At 45.8% G+C, this 21150-nt stretch overlaps 1 protein-coding gene across 1 annotated transcript in view; it reads left to right on the top strand.

Moving 5' to 3' along the window:
• The first annotated feature begins 2179 nt into the window (after positions 1–2179).
• Positions 2180–21150, top strand: part of pkd2 (polycystin 2, transient receptor potential cation channel) — an 83083-nt gene continuing 64112 nt past the window's right edge. The window contains exons 1-2 of the mRNA XM_033020164.1: positions 2180–2802; positions 19376–19489. Coding sequence (XP_032876055.1) covers positions 2409–2802; positions 19376–19489 — 508 coding nt within the window. The 5' untranslated portion in view covers positions 2180–2408. The remainder of the gene's footprint in view (positions 2803–19375; positions 19490–21150) is intronic.

Below are 21150 nucleotides of genomic sequence, written 5' to 3'. Positions count from 1 at the left end.
GGAGCGGTCTTTGCGGAAGGCAGACATGGGGGGAGATGGGAAGATGTGGCGAGTGGTGGGGTCACGTTGGAGGTGGCGGAAATGGCGGAGGATTATTTGTTGTATTTGCCGGCTGGTGGGGTGAAAGGTGAGGACTAGGGGGACTCTGCCCTTGTTGTGAGTGCGGGGATAGAATATAGAATAGTTTCTTTATTGTCATTGTAACATGAACCATGTACAACGAAATTGTAAAATGTCATCCAGTCAGTGCACCATTCAAACATTTCTAAAAGCTAACGATACATACAAGGTAAATATTTAAAAAAGATAAACAACTAAAATAAATATCATAAAAATAGCACGCATAAACACCCAGCCCTACATCCTTCTGTCGATTTCACAGTCTCTTAGTATGTATCGCCCCTGCGTTCCTTGGCGGCTACATTTAGTGCCTTTATAGCAGTGGGGTAAAAACTGTTTTTAAGTCTGTTTGTCCTTGTCCTTGTAGATCTGTACCGTCTGCCTGACGGTAACAGTTCAAACAGGGAGTGTCCGGGGTGGGAAATGTCCTTTATAATACTCGGGGATTTTTTGATGCAGCGGGAACTGTGTAAGTCCTCCAAGGTAAGGAGAGGGCAGCCGACAATCCTCTGGGCGTTGTCAATGGCCCTCTGGAGCGCTTTCCTCTGAGCCGCTGTGCAGCTGGTGTACCATACGCATACACAGTATGTTAGGATGCTCTCAATGGAACACCGATAAAAGGACAGCAGCAGTCTCTGAGTGATGTTATTCCTCCTGAGCACCCTCAGGAAGTGCAGTCTCTGCTGGACCTTTTTCAGCAGCGCAGAGGTGTTCACGATGGGGAGAGAGAGCAGTGTTGCGGGGTATGGTTGAGACCCTGGTGCGAGCCTCATCAATGGTGGCGGAGGGGAATCCCCGTTCCCTGAAGAACGAGGACATTTCCGATGTCCTGGTGTGGAACGTCTCATCCTGGGAGCAGATGCGGCGTAGGCGGAGGAATTGGGAGTAGGGGATGGAGTCTTTACAGGGGGCAGGGTGGGAAGACGTGTAGTCCAGATAGCCATGTGAGTCAATTGGAGGAACAGCACCTCATATTCCGTCTGGGGACCTTGCGTCCGTATGGCATTAACATTGAATTCTCCCAATTTTGCTAGCCCTTGCTGTCTCCTCCCCTTCCTTAACCCTCTAGCTGTCTCCTCCCACCCTCCCATCCGCCCGCCCTCGGGCTCCTCCCCCTCCTCCTTTTTTCCTTCTTTCTCCCACCCCCCATCAGTCTGAAGAAGGGTTTCGGACCAAAACGTCGCCTATTTCCTTCGCTCCATAGATGCTGCTGCACCCGCTGAGTTTCCCCAGCAATTTTGTGTACCAGCCATGTGAGTAAGTTGGTTTGTAGTGTATGTCGGTCAGAAGTCTGTCGTCTGCGATGGAGATGGTGAGGTCAAGGAATGGTAGGGAAGTGTCGGAAATTGCCGGATGGAAGTTGGTGGTGAAGTGGATGAAGTCAGTCAGTTGTGTGTGGGTGCAGGAGGTGGCCCCAAAGCAGTCGTCAATGTAACGGAGGTAGAGGTCGGGGATGGGGCCCTGGTACGTATTGAACAAGGATTGTTCAATGTACCCGACAAAGAGGCAGGCGTAGCTGGGGCCCATGCGTGTGCCCATAGCTACGCCTTGTGTTTGGAGGAAATGGGAGGAGTCAAACGTAAAGTTGTTGAGGGTGAGGACCAACTCCGCTAGGCGGAGGAGAGTGTCAGTGGCTGGGTATAGTTACACGTGGAGGCGGGCGTTGAGTGGACGCTTTGATTGACGCGCGCTATGACCAATGGCCGCGCGACATTGCAAGGTCCCGCCCCCAAGTGACACGCGGACTGACCAGTAGTCGCCCGGCTGGGTCAGGTCCCGCCCCTATGTTACGTCATGTTTGGTTAGAGTGACACGCGGACTGACCAGTAGTCGCCCGGCTGGGTCAGGTCCCGCCCCTATGTTACGTCATGTTTGGTTAGAGTGACACGCGGACTGACCAGTAGTCGCCCGGCTGGGTCAGGTCCCGCCCCTATGTTACGTCATGTTCGGTTAGAGTGACACGCGGACTGGCCAGTAGCCGCCGGGCTGGACCAGGTCCCGCCCCCCAGGCCGCGCTGTGATTGGTGGGTGCGAGTGTCAGTCTCGGGAGTGGGGCGGGACCGCGGGGAGGCCTAGGTCGCGGGTCTTGATCGCGGGTCGTCGGTGACATGGATGTCGGGAGCGGGGTTACCGAGTGATCCTGATCGGTGGGGGTGTTGGATGGCGAGCAGGCAGCGGGCGCCGCTGTGAGGGAGCGCGGCGGTGGCGGAACTCGAGTGTCCGAGGCCTGAGGCCCAGCGGGTTGCCAGGGAGACGCGGGCCCCGGGGGCACCGCCACACACACGACCATGAGCTCCCGGGTGCGGCCCCAACCCCAACCCCAGCCACAGCCTCAGCCTTCCTCCCGCCTGCAGAAGGCCGGCGGTGAGCAGCTGGAGATGAGCCGGGTGCGGGGCGCGGAGAGCCGGCCGGAGGAAGAGGAGGAGGAGGAGACCGCTGGCCCCGGCGGAGGAGGCCGAGGCGGAGTCGGGGGCCGCCAGGCCTGGAGCCGGGACAACCCGGGCTACGAGCCGGCCGACGAGGAGGTGGATTGGAGGGCGGCGCCGGGCAGCCCCAGCCCCAGCCCAGAGCCCCGGCAAAGCGGCAGGAACGCCGGCCTGTACTCCACCTCCACCTCCAGCCCGGGGGTCCAGCACAGCGGGCGGCCAGGCTGCGGAACCACCCTCCTCCGCAGGATCCGAGGTGAGTGCCACCGGGCACCAAGCCCCCCGGCGGAGCATTCATACCACAGAGAACTCTGGACACTCAGCAGGTCGGGCAGCATCTGTGGAGGGAGAAGCAGACCTACTGATCAACAATTCCCATTGACTGAGAGCTGTACATTGTGGAAACAGCACCCTTCGGCCCACATTGTCCATACCAACCTAGTTGGCACACTGCAGTTGTCTCATTTGGCCCATTATCCTTCAAAAACTCTCCTGTCCATAAATCTGCCCAAGTGTCATAGTCCCATAAATGGTCATAGGACATAGTCTGAAGAAGGGTCTTAACCCGAAACGTCACCCATTCCTTCCCTCCAGAGATGCTTGCTGTCTGACCTGCTAAGTTACTCCAGGATTTTGTGTCTCCCTTGTATGGCCATATGACTTTTGGCCCAACTTGTCCATGCTGGCCAAGATGCCCCATCTAAGCTGGTCCCAAGCAGGAGAGTAGTTCTGAGCTGCTATCTGCACCTTTGGAGCCTCCTTAACTGGACTTTACTTGGCACAAAATATAATTCCCATTATCCTATATTTGTACACGCTGGATGGCATGATTGTAAGCATGTATTTTTATTTTATTTTATTTATTTAACCTTTATTTAACCAGGAGAAGTCTCATTGAGATTAAAAATCTCTTTTACAAGAGAGTCCTGGCCAAGACAGGCAGCAGCACAGTTCCACAGTTACAGACAATAATTTAAAAAAAACAACAGAGAACATATAAATAGAGTCACAGTCAGAACATCATCAAACAAAGCATGTACAGACAGAAGAGCCCGCTTCAACATCATTAAGAAGGGATTTAAATCTGTTTATAGAAACCAGCTCCTTAAGTTTCAGTTCATTCTGCAGCTGGTTCCATGCGAAGGGAGCAGCATAACTAAATGCCCTTTTCCCCAGTTCAGTACGGACTTTAGGTTAGTAAGAACAAGTCCTCAGAGCGGAGCTGATAAGTACCTGTGCTTTTTCGAATTACATACTTCTGCAGGTATGAAGGAAGAACACCGAGGATAGTCTTATAAATAAGGATATGCCAATGATGGAGTCTGCGGGTGGACAGGGCAAACCATCCAACTTGAGCATACAAAGTGCAGTGGTGCGTGAGGGTTTTAAAATTAGTAACAAATCTCAGTGCTCCGTGGTAGACCGTGTCCAAAGACTGTAGGCATTTTGAAGATGCATTCATATATAAAACATCACCATAGTCCAACACAGACATAAATGTTGCAGCAACAAGTCTTTTTTTGGCTTCAAAAGAAAAACAAGATTTGTTTCTAAAGTAAAAACCTAATTTTATCTTTAGTTTTTTTCACAAGTTGCTGGATATGAGGTTTAAAAGAGAGAGAATCGTCAATTATAATTCCCAGATATTTATATTGAGACACAGATTCAACCACAGAGCCCTGGAAAGTGGTGATAGGAGGGAGGTCCGAGGGCTTTGATTTAGCTTTAGTGAACAGCATGAGCTTTGTCTTGTCAGCATTTAAAACAAGTTTTAAATCACACAGGTTACGTTGCACAGTGTTAAAAGCAGTTTGGAGCTGACAGAGAGCCTGATTTGGGGTAGACGCAGAGCAATATATCACTGTGTCGTCAGCATAAAAGTGAAAATTTGCGTTCGGAGCTTTATGATCTAGACTATTAATATAAATAGTAAATAATAAAGGTCCTAGAACCGATCCCTGTGGCACACCCTTGGATACATTAAGAGAGCTAGAAGTAATACCTTCTGCTCGCACACACTGGGATCTGCCTGATAGATAGTTTTTAAACCAACAGACAGCTTGATCAGACAAACCGATGCTGCATAGTCTTTGTAACAATAAGGCATGATCCACAGTATCGAAAGCCTTTGATAGGTCAACGAAAAGGGCTGCACAGTGTTGCTTATTGTCTAAAAATTCAATAAAATCATTTACTACTTTTAAAGCAGCTGTTGACGTACTATATTTTTTCCTAAAACCAGATTGAAATTCAGATAAAATACTGTTAGTTGATAAAAAGTCCTTCAGTTGTTGGTTTACAATGGATTCCAGCACCTTAATTAAAACAAGACAGTTTGGAGATGGGCCTATAGTTGTTTAGCACAGTGGGGTCCCCTCCTTTTAACAGTGGGAGAACAAAGGCAGATTTCCAAATAAGGGGAATTTCGTTTGTCTCCAGGGATAGATTAAAAAGATAAGTCAGAGGCAATGCAATAAAATCAGCGGCTAACTTTAGGAAGTAAGGCTCAAGGTTGTCTGGACCTGCCGATTTTTTTGTGTCTAAACATCTCAGGGCCTTATGCACCTCTGAAAGTGTAACAGCGTCAAAAGTAAAGGCTTGTCCCTCAAAAAAACAACTACTATCAGAGCAAGCAGAGGAGCCTTGAGCTGTGTTTTGAGAGTTGAAAAGTGAACCAGAGGCAATGAAATGCTCATTAAAACAACCAAGCATGTCAGCCTTTTCATAAATTTGGGTAGAGTCTTTGACAATGCATGGAGGTAGCTCAATTACATTTTTATTTCCAGTTATTGATTTAATGGTTTTCCAGAATTTCAACGGATTGTTTAGGTTATTTGAATAGTCTAAATGTATAGTCTTTCTGGTGACATGCAACAAAAACACTTTTCACAGTACACATGACAATAAACTAAACATTTTCCAGAGCTTGGCCATGATGCTCTAAATCCTTGCCATGCCAATGTCAGTCCAAATATCTTTTATAAGTTGTAGTTGTATCTGGTTCCATATCTTCCTCTGGCAGCTCATTGCAAATAAGGGTCATCTTTTGAGTGAACAAGTTTCCCTGAGGTCCCTCTTAAATCTCTCCGCTCTCATCTTAAGCCTATGCCCTTTAGTTTTAGAATCCTTTATCCTGGGGAAGAGACTGCATGTTCACATTATACATTCCCCTTATGATTTTGTAAACACTTAATTTAGCTCACCCCTCAGCCTCCTATGCCTCAAGGAAAAGAAATCCCAGCCTATCCAACCTCACCTTATGAATCGGTCCAAGTCCCAATTCACATCCTGGTGAATCTCTTCTGCCCCCTTTCCTGTGGCTCGGCGATTAGAACCGCACGCAACGCACGCAATATTCCAACTGTGTCTTCAGAACTGACAATTATATTTCATATATTATCTGAATGTTGTCAAGCTGGGAAAAGGGGAAGTACGGGATCTAGGGGTCCTTGTTCATCAGTCACTGAAAGTAAGCATGCAGATACAGCAGGCAGTGAAGATAGCTAATGTCATGTTGGCCTTCATAACAAGAAGAGTTGAGTATTGGAGCAAAGAGGTCCTTCTGCAGTTGCATCAGCTCCACCTACATCAACCGACTCCAACTGGTCCAGAACGCAGCCGCCCGACTCATCACCCACACCAAATCCTGGCATCACATCACTCCAGTCCTCAAACAACTTCACTGGCTTCCCATCTCCCACCGGATCACCTACAAAATCCTGGTCCTCACCTACAAAGCCCTCCACCATCTGGCCCCCCCATATCTCACTGACCTCCTCTCCCCCTACCAACCCTCACGGTCCCTCAGATCCACATCAGCCGTTGACCCTTGATCCACATGACCCTTATTATTATTACAGGGCCCTAGTGAGACCACACCTGGAGTATTGTGTGCTGTTTTGGTCTCCAAATTTGAGGAAGGACATTCTTGCTTTTGAGGGAGTGCAGTGTAGGTTCACAAAGTTAATTCACCGGATGGCGGGACTGTCATATGTTGATAGAATGGAGCGACTGGGTTTGTGTACACTGGAATTTAGAAGGATGAGAGGGAATCTTATTGAGACATATAAGATTATCAAGGGATTGGACACGCTAGAGGCAGCAAACATGTTCCCAATGTTGGGAGAGTCCAGAACCAGGGGCCATAAGGGGTAGGCCATATAGAACGGAGGTGAGGAAAAACGCTTTCACCCAGAGTTGTGAATCTGTGGAATTCTCTGCCTCAGAAGGCAGTGGAGGCTGAATCTCTGGATGATTTATTTTTATGATACTGCCTGTAAGGATAATTAATTTCGTTGTCTCTAATTGAGACAATGACAATAAATTTGAATACAATACAATACAATACAAGAATACAATTTCAAGAGAGAGATAGATAGAGCTCTTAAAGATAGCAGAGTCAAGGGATATGGGGAGAAGGCAGGAACTGGGTACTGATTGCAGATGATCAGCCATGATCACAGTGAATGGCGGTGCTGGCTCGAAGGGCCAAATGGCCTACTCCTGCACATATTGTCTATACCTTGCCTTGGTTAGTACCTAAGATAGACTAAAAAAACTGGAGGCCAGATGGAATCTTTGGAGTCAGAGTGATACAGCGTGGAAACTTTGGCCCAACACCGGCCAACATGTCCCAGTTGCACTAGTCCCACCTGCCCGCATTTGGTACATATCTTTCTAAACATAGGTACATATCGTACATATAGGTACATATGTACCGCATTTGGTACATATCTCTCTAAACCTGTCCTTTCCATGTACCTAAAATAGACCAAAGATCAGGCCTGAAAAAGGGTCCCGAATTCCTTTTCTCCAGAGATGCTGCCTGTTCTGTTGAGTTACTCCAGCTTTGTGTGTCTATGTTTGGTTTAAACCAGCATCTTCAGTGTCTTTCTACACACTATCCATGTACCTGTCTAATCGGTTCTTAAAGGTTGGGATAGTCCCTGCCTCAACGATCTCCTCTGGCAGTTTGTCCCATACACCCACCGCCCTTTGTGTTAAAAAGTTACCCCTCCAATTCCTATTTAACCTTTTCCCTTTCACCTTAAACCAATATCCTCTGGTCCTCGATTCGCCTACTGTGGGCAAGAGACTGCATCTACCTGATCTATTCCTCTCAGGATTTTATATACCTCTATAAGATCACCCCTCATCCTCCAGCCTCTAAGGAATAGAGTCCCAGCCTACTCAACCTCTTCCACCCCTCAGAGCCTCTGGTCATGGCAACATTCTCTGTACTCTTTCCAGCTTGACAATATCTTTCCTATAGCATGGGGCCCAGAACTGAACACAATACTCTAAATGTGGCCTCACCAATGTTTTAACATGACCTCTGCAACATGATCTCCCAACTTCTATACTCAAAACTCTGACTGATGAAGGCCAATGTGCCAAATGTATTTTTACCAACTGTGACTCCACCTTCAAGGAATCGTGCACCTGTGCTCCTAGATCCCTCTTCTCTACAATACTCTCCATTCATTGTGTAGGTCCTGCCTACGTTAGACTTCCCATAGTGCCAAAAACATCTTTGTAACACCTCACATTTCTCTGAATTAAATTCCCTCAGCCATTCCTCAGCCAACCTGGCCAATTGATCAAGATCCTGCTGAATCACCCATCTGTGTATCATCAAAAGCACCAATTTGTGTATCATCTGCTAATCTTGCCATGTATGTTCTCATCCAAATCATTGATATAGATCAGGGGCTTCAAAACCTTTCAGCATGAGGGCCACATTATATTTTTGGGACATTTTTAGGGCTAAGGGAATTGAGGGATATGGGGAAAAAAGCTGGGGGTACTGATTTTGGATGATCAGCCATGATCATATTGAATGGCGGTGCTAGCTCACAGGGCCAAACCTATTTTCTATGCTTCTATGTCCACCACATCACTAATTCTAATGTCATCAACAAACTTCCTAATCATGCCAATCTACCTTCCCATCCAAATGGTTACCATGGATCTCAGACAATGGGACCTAGCACAGATCCCTGCAACACACAAATCGTCATAGGCCTACTGAGGCCTACTGTCAGGAAAAAAACGATTCCTCCACCTCTACCGTCCCCCTTCTATCACAAGGTTATTTTTTTAGGTAATTGTCTAGCTCGCTTTGGATCCCATGTAATCTAACCTTCAAAACCAGCCTGTCATGAAGGACCTTGTCAAAAGCCTAGTGAAGGTCCATATAGATGTCTACCATCCTGCGTTCACCTTTTCAAGAAAACAAATGAAGTTTATGATTTCCCATGCTTGACTCTATTGACTATTGCCAGAGTGAGGCCACACACAAACTGGAAGAACAGCACTCTGTATTCTGCTTGTATAGCTTGCAGCCAAATGGTATGAACATTGAATTCTCCAATATTAGGTAACTGCGTAAATTCCCCTTCTCGCCCCCCCCACCCCCCCCCCCTTTCTTTTGCTCCAATCTTCCCCTTGCTTCACCTGGACTCGCACCTATTTCTCTTCCCCCCCCCCCCCCCCCCCCCCTTCCATCTGCATTACTTCCTTGAGCTTCACAATTCACAACCTTCTACAAACCTTTTGAAAGATGACCTGTCTTTTCCACTCACCATCTGACTCCCTCAACTGTATCCTCCTATAATTTAGACACAAAAGGTCATAAGTGATAGGAGTAGAATTACGCCATTCGGCCTATCAAGTCTACTCCGCCATTCAATCATGGCTGATCTATCTCTCCCTCCTAACCCCATTCCCCTACCTTCTCCCCATAACCTCTGACACCTATACTAATCAAGAATCTATCTTTGTCTGCCTTAAAAATATCCACTGACTGCCTCCACAGCCTTCTGTGGCAAATAATTCCACAGATTCACCACCCTCTGACTAAAGACATTTCTCCTAATTTTCTTCCTAAAAGAACGTCCTTTAATTCTGGAGAAAAGGAATGTGACGTTTCAGGTCGCGACACTTCTTCACCTAGATTTTATTTCTGTACGGCCCACTCCCCTGACATCAGTCTGAAGAAGGATCTCGACCCGAAAAGTCACTCATTCCTTCTCTCCAGAGATGCTGCCTGTCCCGCTGAGTTACTCCAGCTTTTTGTGTCCACTTCTTCACCTATTCCTTTTCTCCAGAGATGCTGCCTGTCCCGCTGAGTTACTGCAGCCGTTTGTGTCTGTCTTTGGTTTAAACCAGCATCTGCAGTTCCTCCCTCCACCTATTATTTGCTTTGTACCTTATACCTTCTGAAGAGTCCACCAGGGACTATACTGGAAGTTGGACAATTTTATACTGGACAATTTTTACATTTATCAAGCCGATTAATCTCCAAACCTGTACGTCTTTGGAGTGTGGTAGGAAACCAAAGATCTCGGAGAAAACCAGTGCAGATAATGGGGAGAATGTACAAACTCCGTGCAGACAGCACCCGTAGTTGGAATCGAACCACGGTCTCCAGCGCTGCATTTTGCTGTAAGGCAGCAACTCTATTGCTGTGCCACCGTTTGTCCTGCCCATGTCAGTCTGAGGAAGGGTCCTGACCTGAAACCTTGCCGATCATGTTCTCCAGAAATCTACCCCACCTGCTGAGTTACTCTTGGTCTGTTTTGTAAACCAGCAATTGCAGTTCCTTGTGTCTCCTGTACTGTTCTATGCACATCAGCACGTTATCTTCTTTTGACTATTCCTTATCATTTTTTGCCACATTCATCACCCTCTGAAATTCCTCCGCATCTCCTTCCTAAAAGTATGTCTTTTATTTGTTAGAAAGTTTGAGTTGCTGTATGGTCAAATCTGTGGAATGATTCAGTATAGACGTTTAATGCTGAATGAACAGTGCTGGAGCAACTTGGCAGGTAAGGCAGAATCTCTGGAGAACATGGATAGGTGACACTTCAGGTCAGGACCGTTCTTCAGACCATCAGTCTGAAGAAAGGATCCAACCCGAAATGTCACCTATCTGCGTTCTCCAGAGATGCTGCCTGACCCGCTGAGCTACTACAGCACTTTGGGTGTTTTAAGCTTGAATAGTGATTTACTCTGTGCTCTAAGTAACCTTTTAAAATCAAGATGGATTTTTATATAAAGCTGCTGTATGATGTTATGAAGAGAAAACTTTAGAAGTTCTAAACTAAACAATGACTCGTGAAATGTGAGCGTTATGCCAAGCCTCTTATTAAATTAAAAGAGAATACTTCATTATATTGACATTGTTTCTCAGACCCAGGGCACTTCAAAGGCTATGGAATACTTTGAGCTACAATGGCTCTTGTTATGTAGATCATCTTTATGCCCAGTACCGTTGCAAATGGCAGTGAGTTAATGACTGGTTAATCCATTTTATAATGTGACATTGGCTCAAATGCTAAAAAACTATTTTCTTTAGATATTTTCTGGATAAACCTTTCATTAACAGTGCAGAAGAGATTTTTGATGCTCTACGGTCAAACAGGAACTTTTTTAGGGAGCTTGCTGCAAAGATGTCCTCAGGACCTCTGCACAGTGCAGTAAGAATGGATTACTTAGTTTAGTTTAGAGATACAGAATGGAAGCAGGCCCTTCGGCCCACCGAGTCCATACCGACCACGATCCCCATACACTAGTTCTATTCTAGACAGAAGGGACATAGAAACATAGAAACATAGAAATTAGGTGCAGGAGTAGGCCATTCGGCCCTTCGAGCCTGCACCGCCATTCAATATGATCATGGCTGATCATCCAACTCAGTATCCCGTACCTGCCTTCTCTCCATACCCTCTGATACCCTTAGCCACAAGGGCCACATCTAACTCCCTCTTAAATATAGCCAATGAACTGGCCTCGACTACCCTCTGTGGCAGAGAGTACCAGAGATTCACCACTCTGTGTGAAAAAAGTTCTTCTCATCTCGGTTTTAAAGGATTTCCCCCTTATCCTTAAGCTGTGACCCCTTGTCCTGGACTTCCCCAACATCGGGAGCAATCTTCCTGCATCTAGCCTGTCCAACCTCTTAAGAATTTTATAAGTTTCTATAAGATCCCCTCTCAATCTCCTAAATTCTAGAGAGTATAAACCAAGTCTATCCAGTCTTTCTTCATAAGACAGTCCTGACATCCCAGGAATCAGTCTGGTGAACCTTCTCTGCACTCCCTCTATGGCAATAATGTCCTTCCTCAGATTTGGAGACCAAAACTGTACGCAATACTCCAGGTGTGGTCTCACCAAGACCCTGTACAACTGCAGTAGAACCTCCCTGCTCCTATACTCAAATCCTTTTGCTATGAAAGCTAACATACCATTCGCTTTCTTCACTGCCTGCTGCACCTGCATGCCTACTTTCAATGACTGGTGTACCATGACACCCAGGTCTCGCTGCATCTCCCCTTTTCCTAGTCGGCCACCATTTAGATAATGGTCTACTTTCCTGTTTTTGCCACCAAAATGGATAACCTCACATTTATCCACATTATACTGCATCTGCCAAACATTTGCCCACTCACCCAGCCTATCCAAGTCACCTTGCAGTCTCCTAGCATCCTCCTCACAGCTAACACTGCCCCCCAGCTTAGTGTCATCCGCAAACTTGGAGATATTGCCTTAAATTCCCTCATCCAGATCATTAATATATATTGTAAATAGCTGGGGTCCCAGCACTGAGCCTTGCGGTACCCCACTAGTCACTGCCTGCCATTGTGAAAAGGACCCGTTTACTCCTACTCTTTGCTTCCTGTTTGCCAGCCAGTTCTCTATCCACATCAATACTGAACCCCCAATGCCGTGTGTTTTAAGTTTGTATACTAATCTCTTATGTGGGACCTTGTCGAAAGCCTTCTGGAAGTCCAGATACACCACATCCACTGGTTCTCCCCTATCCACGCTACTAGTTACATCCTCGAAAAATTATATAAGAAAAACATTATCAGAAATAAAATCACTTGATTAAATTCTCCGTCTACATTGAGTCTGGGAACACAGGCTCTGCACAGAGGGAGTTTTATAAAGATAACTTAGGGCATTTTATACGGATTTGTTTCTTGCTGTTTGTTTTCAGGATCACTATAAGACCAATACAGCTGCTCCTTGACCTACGATGGGGTTACGTCCGATAAACCCATTGTAAATCGAAAATATCGTAAGTCGAAAACGCATTTAATGCAATGTGATCACGTGACCGAAATTGAGCTGCGACTCACTGCTGTTGCCCAGCGTTTGCACCATCGTAAAGTCGCAATATCGTAAGTCGAAGCATTGTAAATCGGGGAGCATCTATACGCCAGTCTGGATCTCATTCTTTTATTCCCTGTCATAATGCTGGAATAAATATCCAATTGAAATCGAGTCATTGTCCAATGGTGAGTTTTAATGTAGTGCTTGGATATCGTTGTATTAGTCCATTTTTACTGCAGCTACTCTTGACCTTCTCAACCAGCAGCACTTACAGAAAATCTTGCACAACCTGAATCTTGCGTAACCAGTGGGCAGCAGAGTTGCGCAGGTGGTAGAGCTGCTGCCTCACAGCGTCAGAGGCCCGGTTTTGATCCTGTGCAGAGCTTGCATGTTCTACCTGTGACCAGCTTGCATGTTCTCCCAGTGACCAGATGGACTTCCTCTGGGTGCTCCAGTCTCCACACACATGCCAGACATGCAGGTTTGTAGGTTAAGTAGCCTCCGCAAATTGTCCCCAGTGTGTAGACAACTTACAGAAGCCAATAACCTTCAAACCTGCACGTCTTTGGGATGCGGGAGGAAACCGGAGCACCTGGAGAAAACCCACGAGGTCACAGGGAGAAAGTCCAAACTCCGTACAGACAGCACCTGTAGTCAGGATTGAACCCGGGACTCTGGCGCTGTAAGGCAGCAACTCTAGCGCTGGTTTGCCTACTTGGATATGTGTATTGCAGTTTGATTCTGGGTAATAGATTTTGATCTCCGATCTGAGTGCGGCATTAAACTGAGAGATTGCTGCATTGTTAGAGAGGCTGCCTTGGACAAGACACTTGCCTGCCTAGTGATTCAGTGTTATTTTAACACTTTGTTCATCTGGGGTCATTACCAACATTAGTGAAATGTTTTGGGCATTGGAGAGGTGTGAAGAGAAATAAACATGCAATTTTACTTCGGAGTCACGTGAGTGACTACGTGAAGAGCCCGCTCAGCACGCATTACGTTCAGCAGTGCAACAGCGGCCGCATCGGGAGTCGGGCGCTCCCGCTACAGGTGAAAGAACGGACCGTCAGGTAAGCTCTGAGGTCGGGTTTTCTTTCACAGGGAGCCTTCTGCTTTCAGGCAGAGAAGAAAGGCTCTTGGACAAACCTGTCCCCCGCTCGACTCCACGGAGGAGCGTTCCGTCTGGGAGGGGCAGCAACAAGGCGGTAGGACCGCTTACCCGGCGCTCCGCTATCCCCCGACGCCGTGCCGAGCCCGGCCCGCTAGCGCCTGAGCAGCGGGCTGGAAGTAAAGCCACGGAAGAGGCGTCCGGCCGGTGGCTTCCGACTTGTCGGACGGGGACGTCTCTCCACCCGCCCGGGGGAGAGACAGCCGCATGGAGCGGCTCCTGGAGCAGGAGCTCCAGCGAGACGCGCTTCGTGAGGGGCGCTCTCGCAGGGGGAGTTCAGGCACTCCCTCCACAGTGCCTTGTGCACTGCCCATTGCTTCCTCCTTACCCGAGGGTAGCTTTGGTGACCAGGACTGGGCTGGTCAAGAAGAGGGGACGATGGCTGAAGATCTCGGGAGTATGCAAGGGGTGCAGGAACAGGAAGAGCTGCTAGGTGTGGTGGACCGCTACGTGGCAACCCCAGCGGCCAGCATTAACCACCTCTCCAACAGGCCCCTACAGGAGAGGTGGTCAATAAGGCCTTAGAAAAACTGCAGCGGATCCTCAGGCTCCTGACGTCAGCCATCACATCGTTTGCTCGTTCCGTGTACAAATACGGAGATGACCACAACCTTCGTAAACAAATCATAAAACCTGCCATAAAATCCTAAATTTGCGGGGTTGTGCATACCCCAGCCACTGAGCCAGACCCACTGCTCTTTGGCAAAAACCTCACAAAGCATATGAAGGATGGAAGAGGCTTTTAAAAAACTTTCGAAAACCAAAAACAATAATTCCTAAGCAGCAGCACCCCATCGCGTCCATCAGTCGACGTCTGCCAGATGGGACTGGTGTAAAGCTCGGGGTCCGCATTCTATCCCCGGAAGTCTTCTTTAGACCAGGGCCCAGAGCGGACCCCATGGAAAATGCGCCACCCCCCAACATCACCGCCACGTCAGACGACGTGCAAGACTCGTTGGACCGGCAAGAAACAGAACAATACCCATAACCATGGAGTCTGGTGGGTCTGGTTCCTACCAGCATATAGAAAATAGGGGCTTAATACTAACAGGGGGGAGATTACACCTGTTTTAAGAAGCACGGGAGTCTATCACGAGTGATCAGTATATACTCAATGGCATTAGTGGATACAAAATACAATTCATACTAGAAAAATTGCCACCAGTTCAACATTCACCCCAGAGGGTATTTTCCCTCTCCGTTAAAGAAACGAGAGGGACAAGCTGAACTGGTGAGACTAATTACAAAGGGTATCATGGGAAAACATGAACCCTTGGAATTCGTATCAAATATTCGTCACTAAACCCAAAAAAGATGGTGGATGTCGCATCATCATTGACTTAACTTCACTAAATATGTTTGTTAAGTATATACATTTCAAAATGGAAACGGTTGTTACTGCCAAACAACTAATTTCCAAAGGATACTTCATGGCAAGCATTGATCTTAAAGATGTTTACTATTTAGTACCATTCACAAGGATCATCGCAGATACCTGAAATTTACCTGGATGGGGCAGCTATGGCAGTTTAAAGCGTTACCCAATGGATTCACATCAGCCCAAGATTATTCACCAGGATACTAAAACCAGCTCTGGCAATATTCAGAAGACAAAAACATATTGTCATGGCATATCTTGATGATATCTTAAATAATAGGCAAGACCATGGAATTGAATATGTTAGCTGTATCAGCTACCAAACAGTCATTCGAAACCCTGGGATTGTCTTACATCCAGATAAATCTAAGTTGAAGCCATCCACAATCATGGACTACTTCGGCTTCATAATTAATTCAGTCTACGTGACTGTAACATTGCCAAGAGACAAAACAGTTGAATTGGCACAATCATGCAACAATTTAATGATTCGGACCTTTGCACTGTCAAAACTTACAAAGAGCAACGGTACAGGCACCAAAACGACATACAGGTCATTATGATCGTGTCATAAAGTTACCCACTGAAGCAATATCAGAACTACAGTGGTGGGCAAAAAACTTTGGCATAGTTTCAGCCCTATTATCATCACTAACCCTACGTTAGTTATCCAAACAGATGCCAGTGCTCAAGGCTGGGGAGCAACTAACTCTATATCCAGCACAAGTAGTAGATGGACTAACCCAGAGTCATCATTACCATTTACACTGGGCATTAATTATCTAGAGATGTTGGGTGACTTTTATGGTTTAAAAGCATATGCACAAATATGCATCACTTGCATGTACGGTTACAAATAGATAATACTACGGTGGTGGCCTACATTAACCATATGGGCGGCATAAAATCGGTATCATGTGACAAGTTGGTCAACACAATTTGGCAATGGTGTGTCGAAAGACATATTTGGCTATCAGCAACTTACCTGCCAGGTAAGCTAAAGACAGTGGCAGACACCAGGTCACGTAAATTTAATGACAACATCGAATGGATGTTAAACCCCAATAAATTTGCAAAAGTTATCAAGCAATATGGCACGCCAGATATCGATTTATTTGCATCAAGGCTAAATCACCAGGTACCTATGTATGTCGCTTGGGAACCAGACCCTGAGGCAGCAGCGGTAGATGCGTTCGCGCTGGATTGGGGAAATTCTTCTTCTATGCATTTCCTCCCTTCTGCCTGGGGACTACGCACAATACAAATGGACTCTGCTTCAGGTATTTTGATAGTACCCGACTGGCCCGATGGTTCCCAATACTCCATGACATGGTTGTTGAAACTCCGATGGTATTCCCCCGTGACCCAGAGTTATTAACACCCAGTGTCGGGCACAAGCCACCCGGGCCATGAAAAAATCAAACTCCTGGGTTGCAGATTCTGCACAAACCACTTCTGGGACTGGGATTATCAGAACAAACCGTCGACACCATGTCAGCATCCCTCCGAACATCCACTAAAAACAGCACTTGTCCAGCATCAAGAAATGGGAGAAGTACTGCTTGGATACAGGGACCATCTACTCAACCGCTACAGTTACCAACGTACTGGAATTCCTGGCGAACCTTCACCACGATGAAGGACTCAGCTACAGAGCCATCAACACAGCTAGAAGTGCCCTGCCTGTCTATTTAAAACCAGCTCCAGGACAACAGGCCATGGGGTCCCACCCGCTGGTGGTCAAACTAATGAAGGGTATTTACAACTCTAAACCCCCTAGACCAAGGTACACCCATATATGGGATGTCAGTGTGGTCCTGACATACCTCAGGGGATGGCCACCAGCCAGATCCTTCAACCTGGAACAATCTATGCTCAAAACACTCATGTTGATGGCACTTGTATCTGCACAGAGGGTCCAGTCACTACACCTATTGCGACTGGACAGCATGCTCACAGCTCCAGACCAGGTCTCGGTCGTTATCCAGGGACTGATCAAACAGAGCAAACCAGGTACACCTAATCCAGTCGTGGAATTCCGGGCTTACCCGCCAGAACCACGGTTATGTGCCATGACCCACCTACTATCCTACATAGACACAACCAAAAATATTCGAGGGAGATGAAAAGCCTTGTGGGTCAGTCATAAAAAACCTTATGGTCGGGTGACGAGCCAAATCATTGCGTAATAAAAGCTGCTGGGATAAACACTAACATGTACAAATCTCATTCCACCAGGGCAGCATCCACGTCGACGGCTAAAAGAATGGACGTGCCTATAGACCACATCCTGACTACAGCAGGATGGTGGGGGGAAAGACCATTCAGAAATGTTATAATAAGCCGTTGGCAAAACCTGTTTTATTTGCAGAAAAGATTTTACAGACTGCAAATATTTAATTTAAGCCCAGGGGAGCAATTTAATTTCTTTGTTGTTATTGTTAAAAAATACCGTTGTGTTTTTTCTACAAACAGATTCATTGGTTGATTACGATAACACACTTCCTCCCTCAAGGACTTCGGCAGTGCGTGAAGTAATACCTGTTACACGGTTTGAAATCACAGAGCTTTGAAGTCTTCACGTAGTCACTCACGTGACTCCGAAGTAAAATAGTAAGATTAAACGAGAACTTACCAGTTTGAAGTTTGATCTGTATTTTATGAGGAGTTACAATGAGGGATTACGTGCCCTCCGCTCCCACCCTCAATAATATGGGTCAAACTGATAAACTGATGTCTCCTTTTCTTTACTATGTTTACTTCAATAACTGTCTATCTGTGATTCCACACCGCTGCTTTGAAGTATGCCGCGCATGCGTGAAGTCTTCACGTAATCCCTCATCGTAACTCCTCATAAAATACAGATCAAACTTCAAACTGGTAAGTTCTTGTTTAATCTTACTATTTTATGAGATACATTTTGTCAGAAATTACTCGCTGGTTAGACAAAAGCAAAACCAGTGTTTCTGAAGTGACATTCCTGAATAAAGTAATGAAATACTTTGGAAGTGCAGTTACTGTAACATAGGAAATACAGCAAATAATCAGTCCACGTCAAGTTGACACTTCTGGGGTGGCTAATTGGAAATGAGTGGTATGTGGCATTACTTCCATCCAGCTCTCCCAAATATTTTGAATGGTTCAATGGTTCTTTATTATCATGTCTACCAAAGTGCAGTGAAAATAATTTTTGCATGCAGATCAGTAAGATTATTGCCACACATAAGGACAATACCCAATCAAGTACTGAATGCATAGAAACAGCCCGCTGAGTCCATATGTAAGAGTTGCCAGGAATTGGTGCCATTTTCACAGTCCAAGTTGCAGCTGGCCATAAAGGCCTGTTGCAGCCATCGCCTCGCTCCGGATAACCAGTTGTTTTCTCCTCTCCTGGCTTTCAGCCTTTGTGCCCGGGGGCGCCTCCCTCAGCCTGTGGGCGCGGAAGGATGAAATTAAAGGTATGGACACAGGTTGCAGAGTGATGCATCTGGTAGAAAGCAAAGATCCTATAGCGGATAAGATCACTATAAGATCTTTGGTAGAAACTACCTTGCAGCTCCATCAACCTGGACCTTTCATGGCCCTTCCCTGGCATGTCTGTGTGGAGTTTGTACGTTTTCCCTGTGATTGTGTGGGTTTCTTTTGGGTGCATCTATTTTCTCAAACAGTCTAATGAATGGATAATTGTCATGGTAAAATTCCCCTTTCGTATGAGTGGTTGAATGTAGGGGAGTTAATGGCAACACACGCACTCTACTGCTGCACCATGTAACAGGTCTTGATGGTTGAAATGGACTCCATGTTACATGATGGTATAACAGTTGTATTAGTTTCCAACACCTGGCAGTTAGTTACTGTGCTCTCTGGCATATGTGGTGCACGGTGGGTTACAAAGGGAGAAGAATTTTCACTGGCTGGGCCTTGTACATTGAATGGCTTACATTACTTCACAGTTTTGATATCAGACCAACCGGTCAAAAATGTTTTAAGTCTTGTTCTATGCGAATTGTTTATATCTGCTTTTAAAGTTTGTTGTGGTCGATAGTTGTTTTGATTTTATCTGTTCATAAGCTTACACTAACTTGTATTTTTAATTGTTTTAATTATTAAATAATGCTAATACTGTTGCCTGTTCAAGTCTTACTGTATTTGTTCTTCCTTAAGCTTTCTGGGGAACCCGGCTGACTGGTGAACAGACTGTCAATAGGGAAAGATATCTGCAGAGCGTGCTGCGGGAGCTGGTGACCTACGCAATCTTCATGGTTGTTCTGTGCATCTGTAAGTCTTTTTTAAAAAATCTTATTTTTGCCCAGTTTCTATTTGATGCCCAAACGTTTATTTTTGTGGGGTTGCTATTTTATATACTTTATTCACTTTTTGTTTTGATTATAAATTATATCGGTTTATTCAACTCTGAGAAGGATCAACTTCTGTTATACCAGTGAGTCCGAGTCACAGTCAGACATAAAAAAAAACAAACCCTTTGGCCTACACACCTCTGCAGACTTTTACCCGTCTATACTAATCCCGTTTGCCTGCATTGTCCTTTTCTGCTTTGCCTGTTTAAGGGCCTGTCTAAATGTCTTGTATCTGAATCCACCATCAACTCTGGTGCCAAGTTCCAAATATCAACTACTCTAAAAAAAAAAACACTGCTCGCATTCCCTTTAAAAATCTCACCTTAAATCTATGCTTGTTTTTTCTTAGGCCCACAATGCAGTTAAGATTCCTACTATCCATCCTATTTGTGCCATAATTTTATATACCTCTATCAGGTCACTCCATGACTTTCTTTGCTCCAGAGCAAACAAACCCAGCTTATCCAAACTCTCCCTGTCTCATGTCCTCCAATCCAAGCAACATGTTGGTGCATCTCCTCAGCATTCTCTACAGCACAATCCTGTTCTTCCTATGGTGTGGCAACCATAACTGCACATAATACTCCCATGTGAAGTTTACCTTGTGCCATGTAAAGTTGCAACATAGCATCTCAACTTCTATATTCTAGGGCCAAACCTATGAAGGCAAGCATGCCTATGCTGCTTTCACTACTCACCTACCTGTGTAGCTACTTCCAGGGAATCGCAGACTTGAACCCCAAGGTACTTCTGTTTATCGACATATCTCAGCGTTCTACAATTTACTCTGTCCTACCCTTGTTTGACTTCACAAAATACATTATCTCATGCGTGTTGAGATTGAATTCCAGCTGTCAACTCTCCATTCAATATTCTTTGTGATCTATGTCCTGCTGTCTTCTTAGACACCTTTCTCTGCTATCCACAATACCACCAACTGTCGTGTCGTCTACAAATGTTGCATACTGGCAAATGTTCACCATTATACTGAATGTGGCATTGAGGCCTGTGAATGGTCTTGTGTCTTCACTGTGAAGCTCACAAGATGTTCATGAATCTAGTACTGATCTATTTTTGGCCAGTCATTCTTCGCTAAAGCAGAGACCTTTTCTGTTGCTTTAGCATGAGATTCTCCTGCTGGATGCTTGTCGTCTTGTATAACGTAATTGAGTCGTATAGCACGGAAACTGGCCATTCGGCCCAACTCTCCCAAGTCAACCAAGATGCCCTATTTACACTAGTCCCATGTGCCTGCATTTGCCCCATTTTGCTCTAAACATTTCCTATCAATTTATTTGTTCAAATGTTTTTTTTATGATGTTATAGTATATTGATTAAAACAATTTGTTTGACCCTGACTACTGGTGCTTTCTGTACTGAGTTTGCAAGTTCTCCATGTGACTGCGTGGGTTTTCTCTGGGTGCTCAGGTTTCCCCTCATATTTCAAAGACGTGCATGTTTGTAGGTTAATTGACTTCTGTAAATTATCCCTAGTGTGTAGGATAGAATTAGTGTACGGGTAGTCTGTGCGGATTCGTTGGGCCGAGGCACTTTCGGCAGACACAATATCCTGGAGTAACT

The sequence above is a fragment of the Amblyraja radiata genome, chromosome 1 (assembly GCF_010909765.2).
Source record: "Amblyraja radiata isolate CabotCenter1 chromosome 1, sAmbRad1.1.pri, whole genome shotgun sequence".
NCBI classification, from domain to species: domain Eukaryota; kingdom Metazoa; phylum Chordata; class Chondrichthyes; order Rajiformes; family Rajidae; genus Amblyraja; species Amblyraja radiata.
The sequence above is the reverse complement of the archived record's forward strand: the minus strand, read 5'-3'. Positions and strand labels throughout refer to the sequence as shown.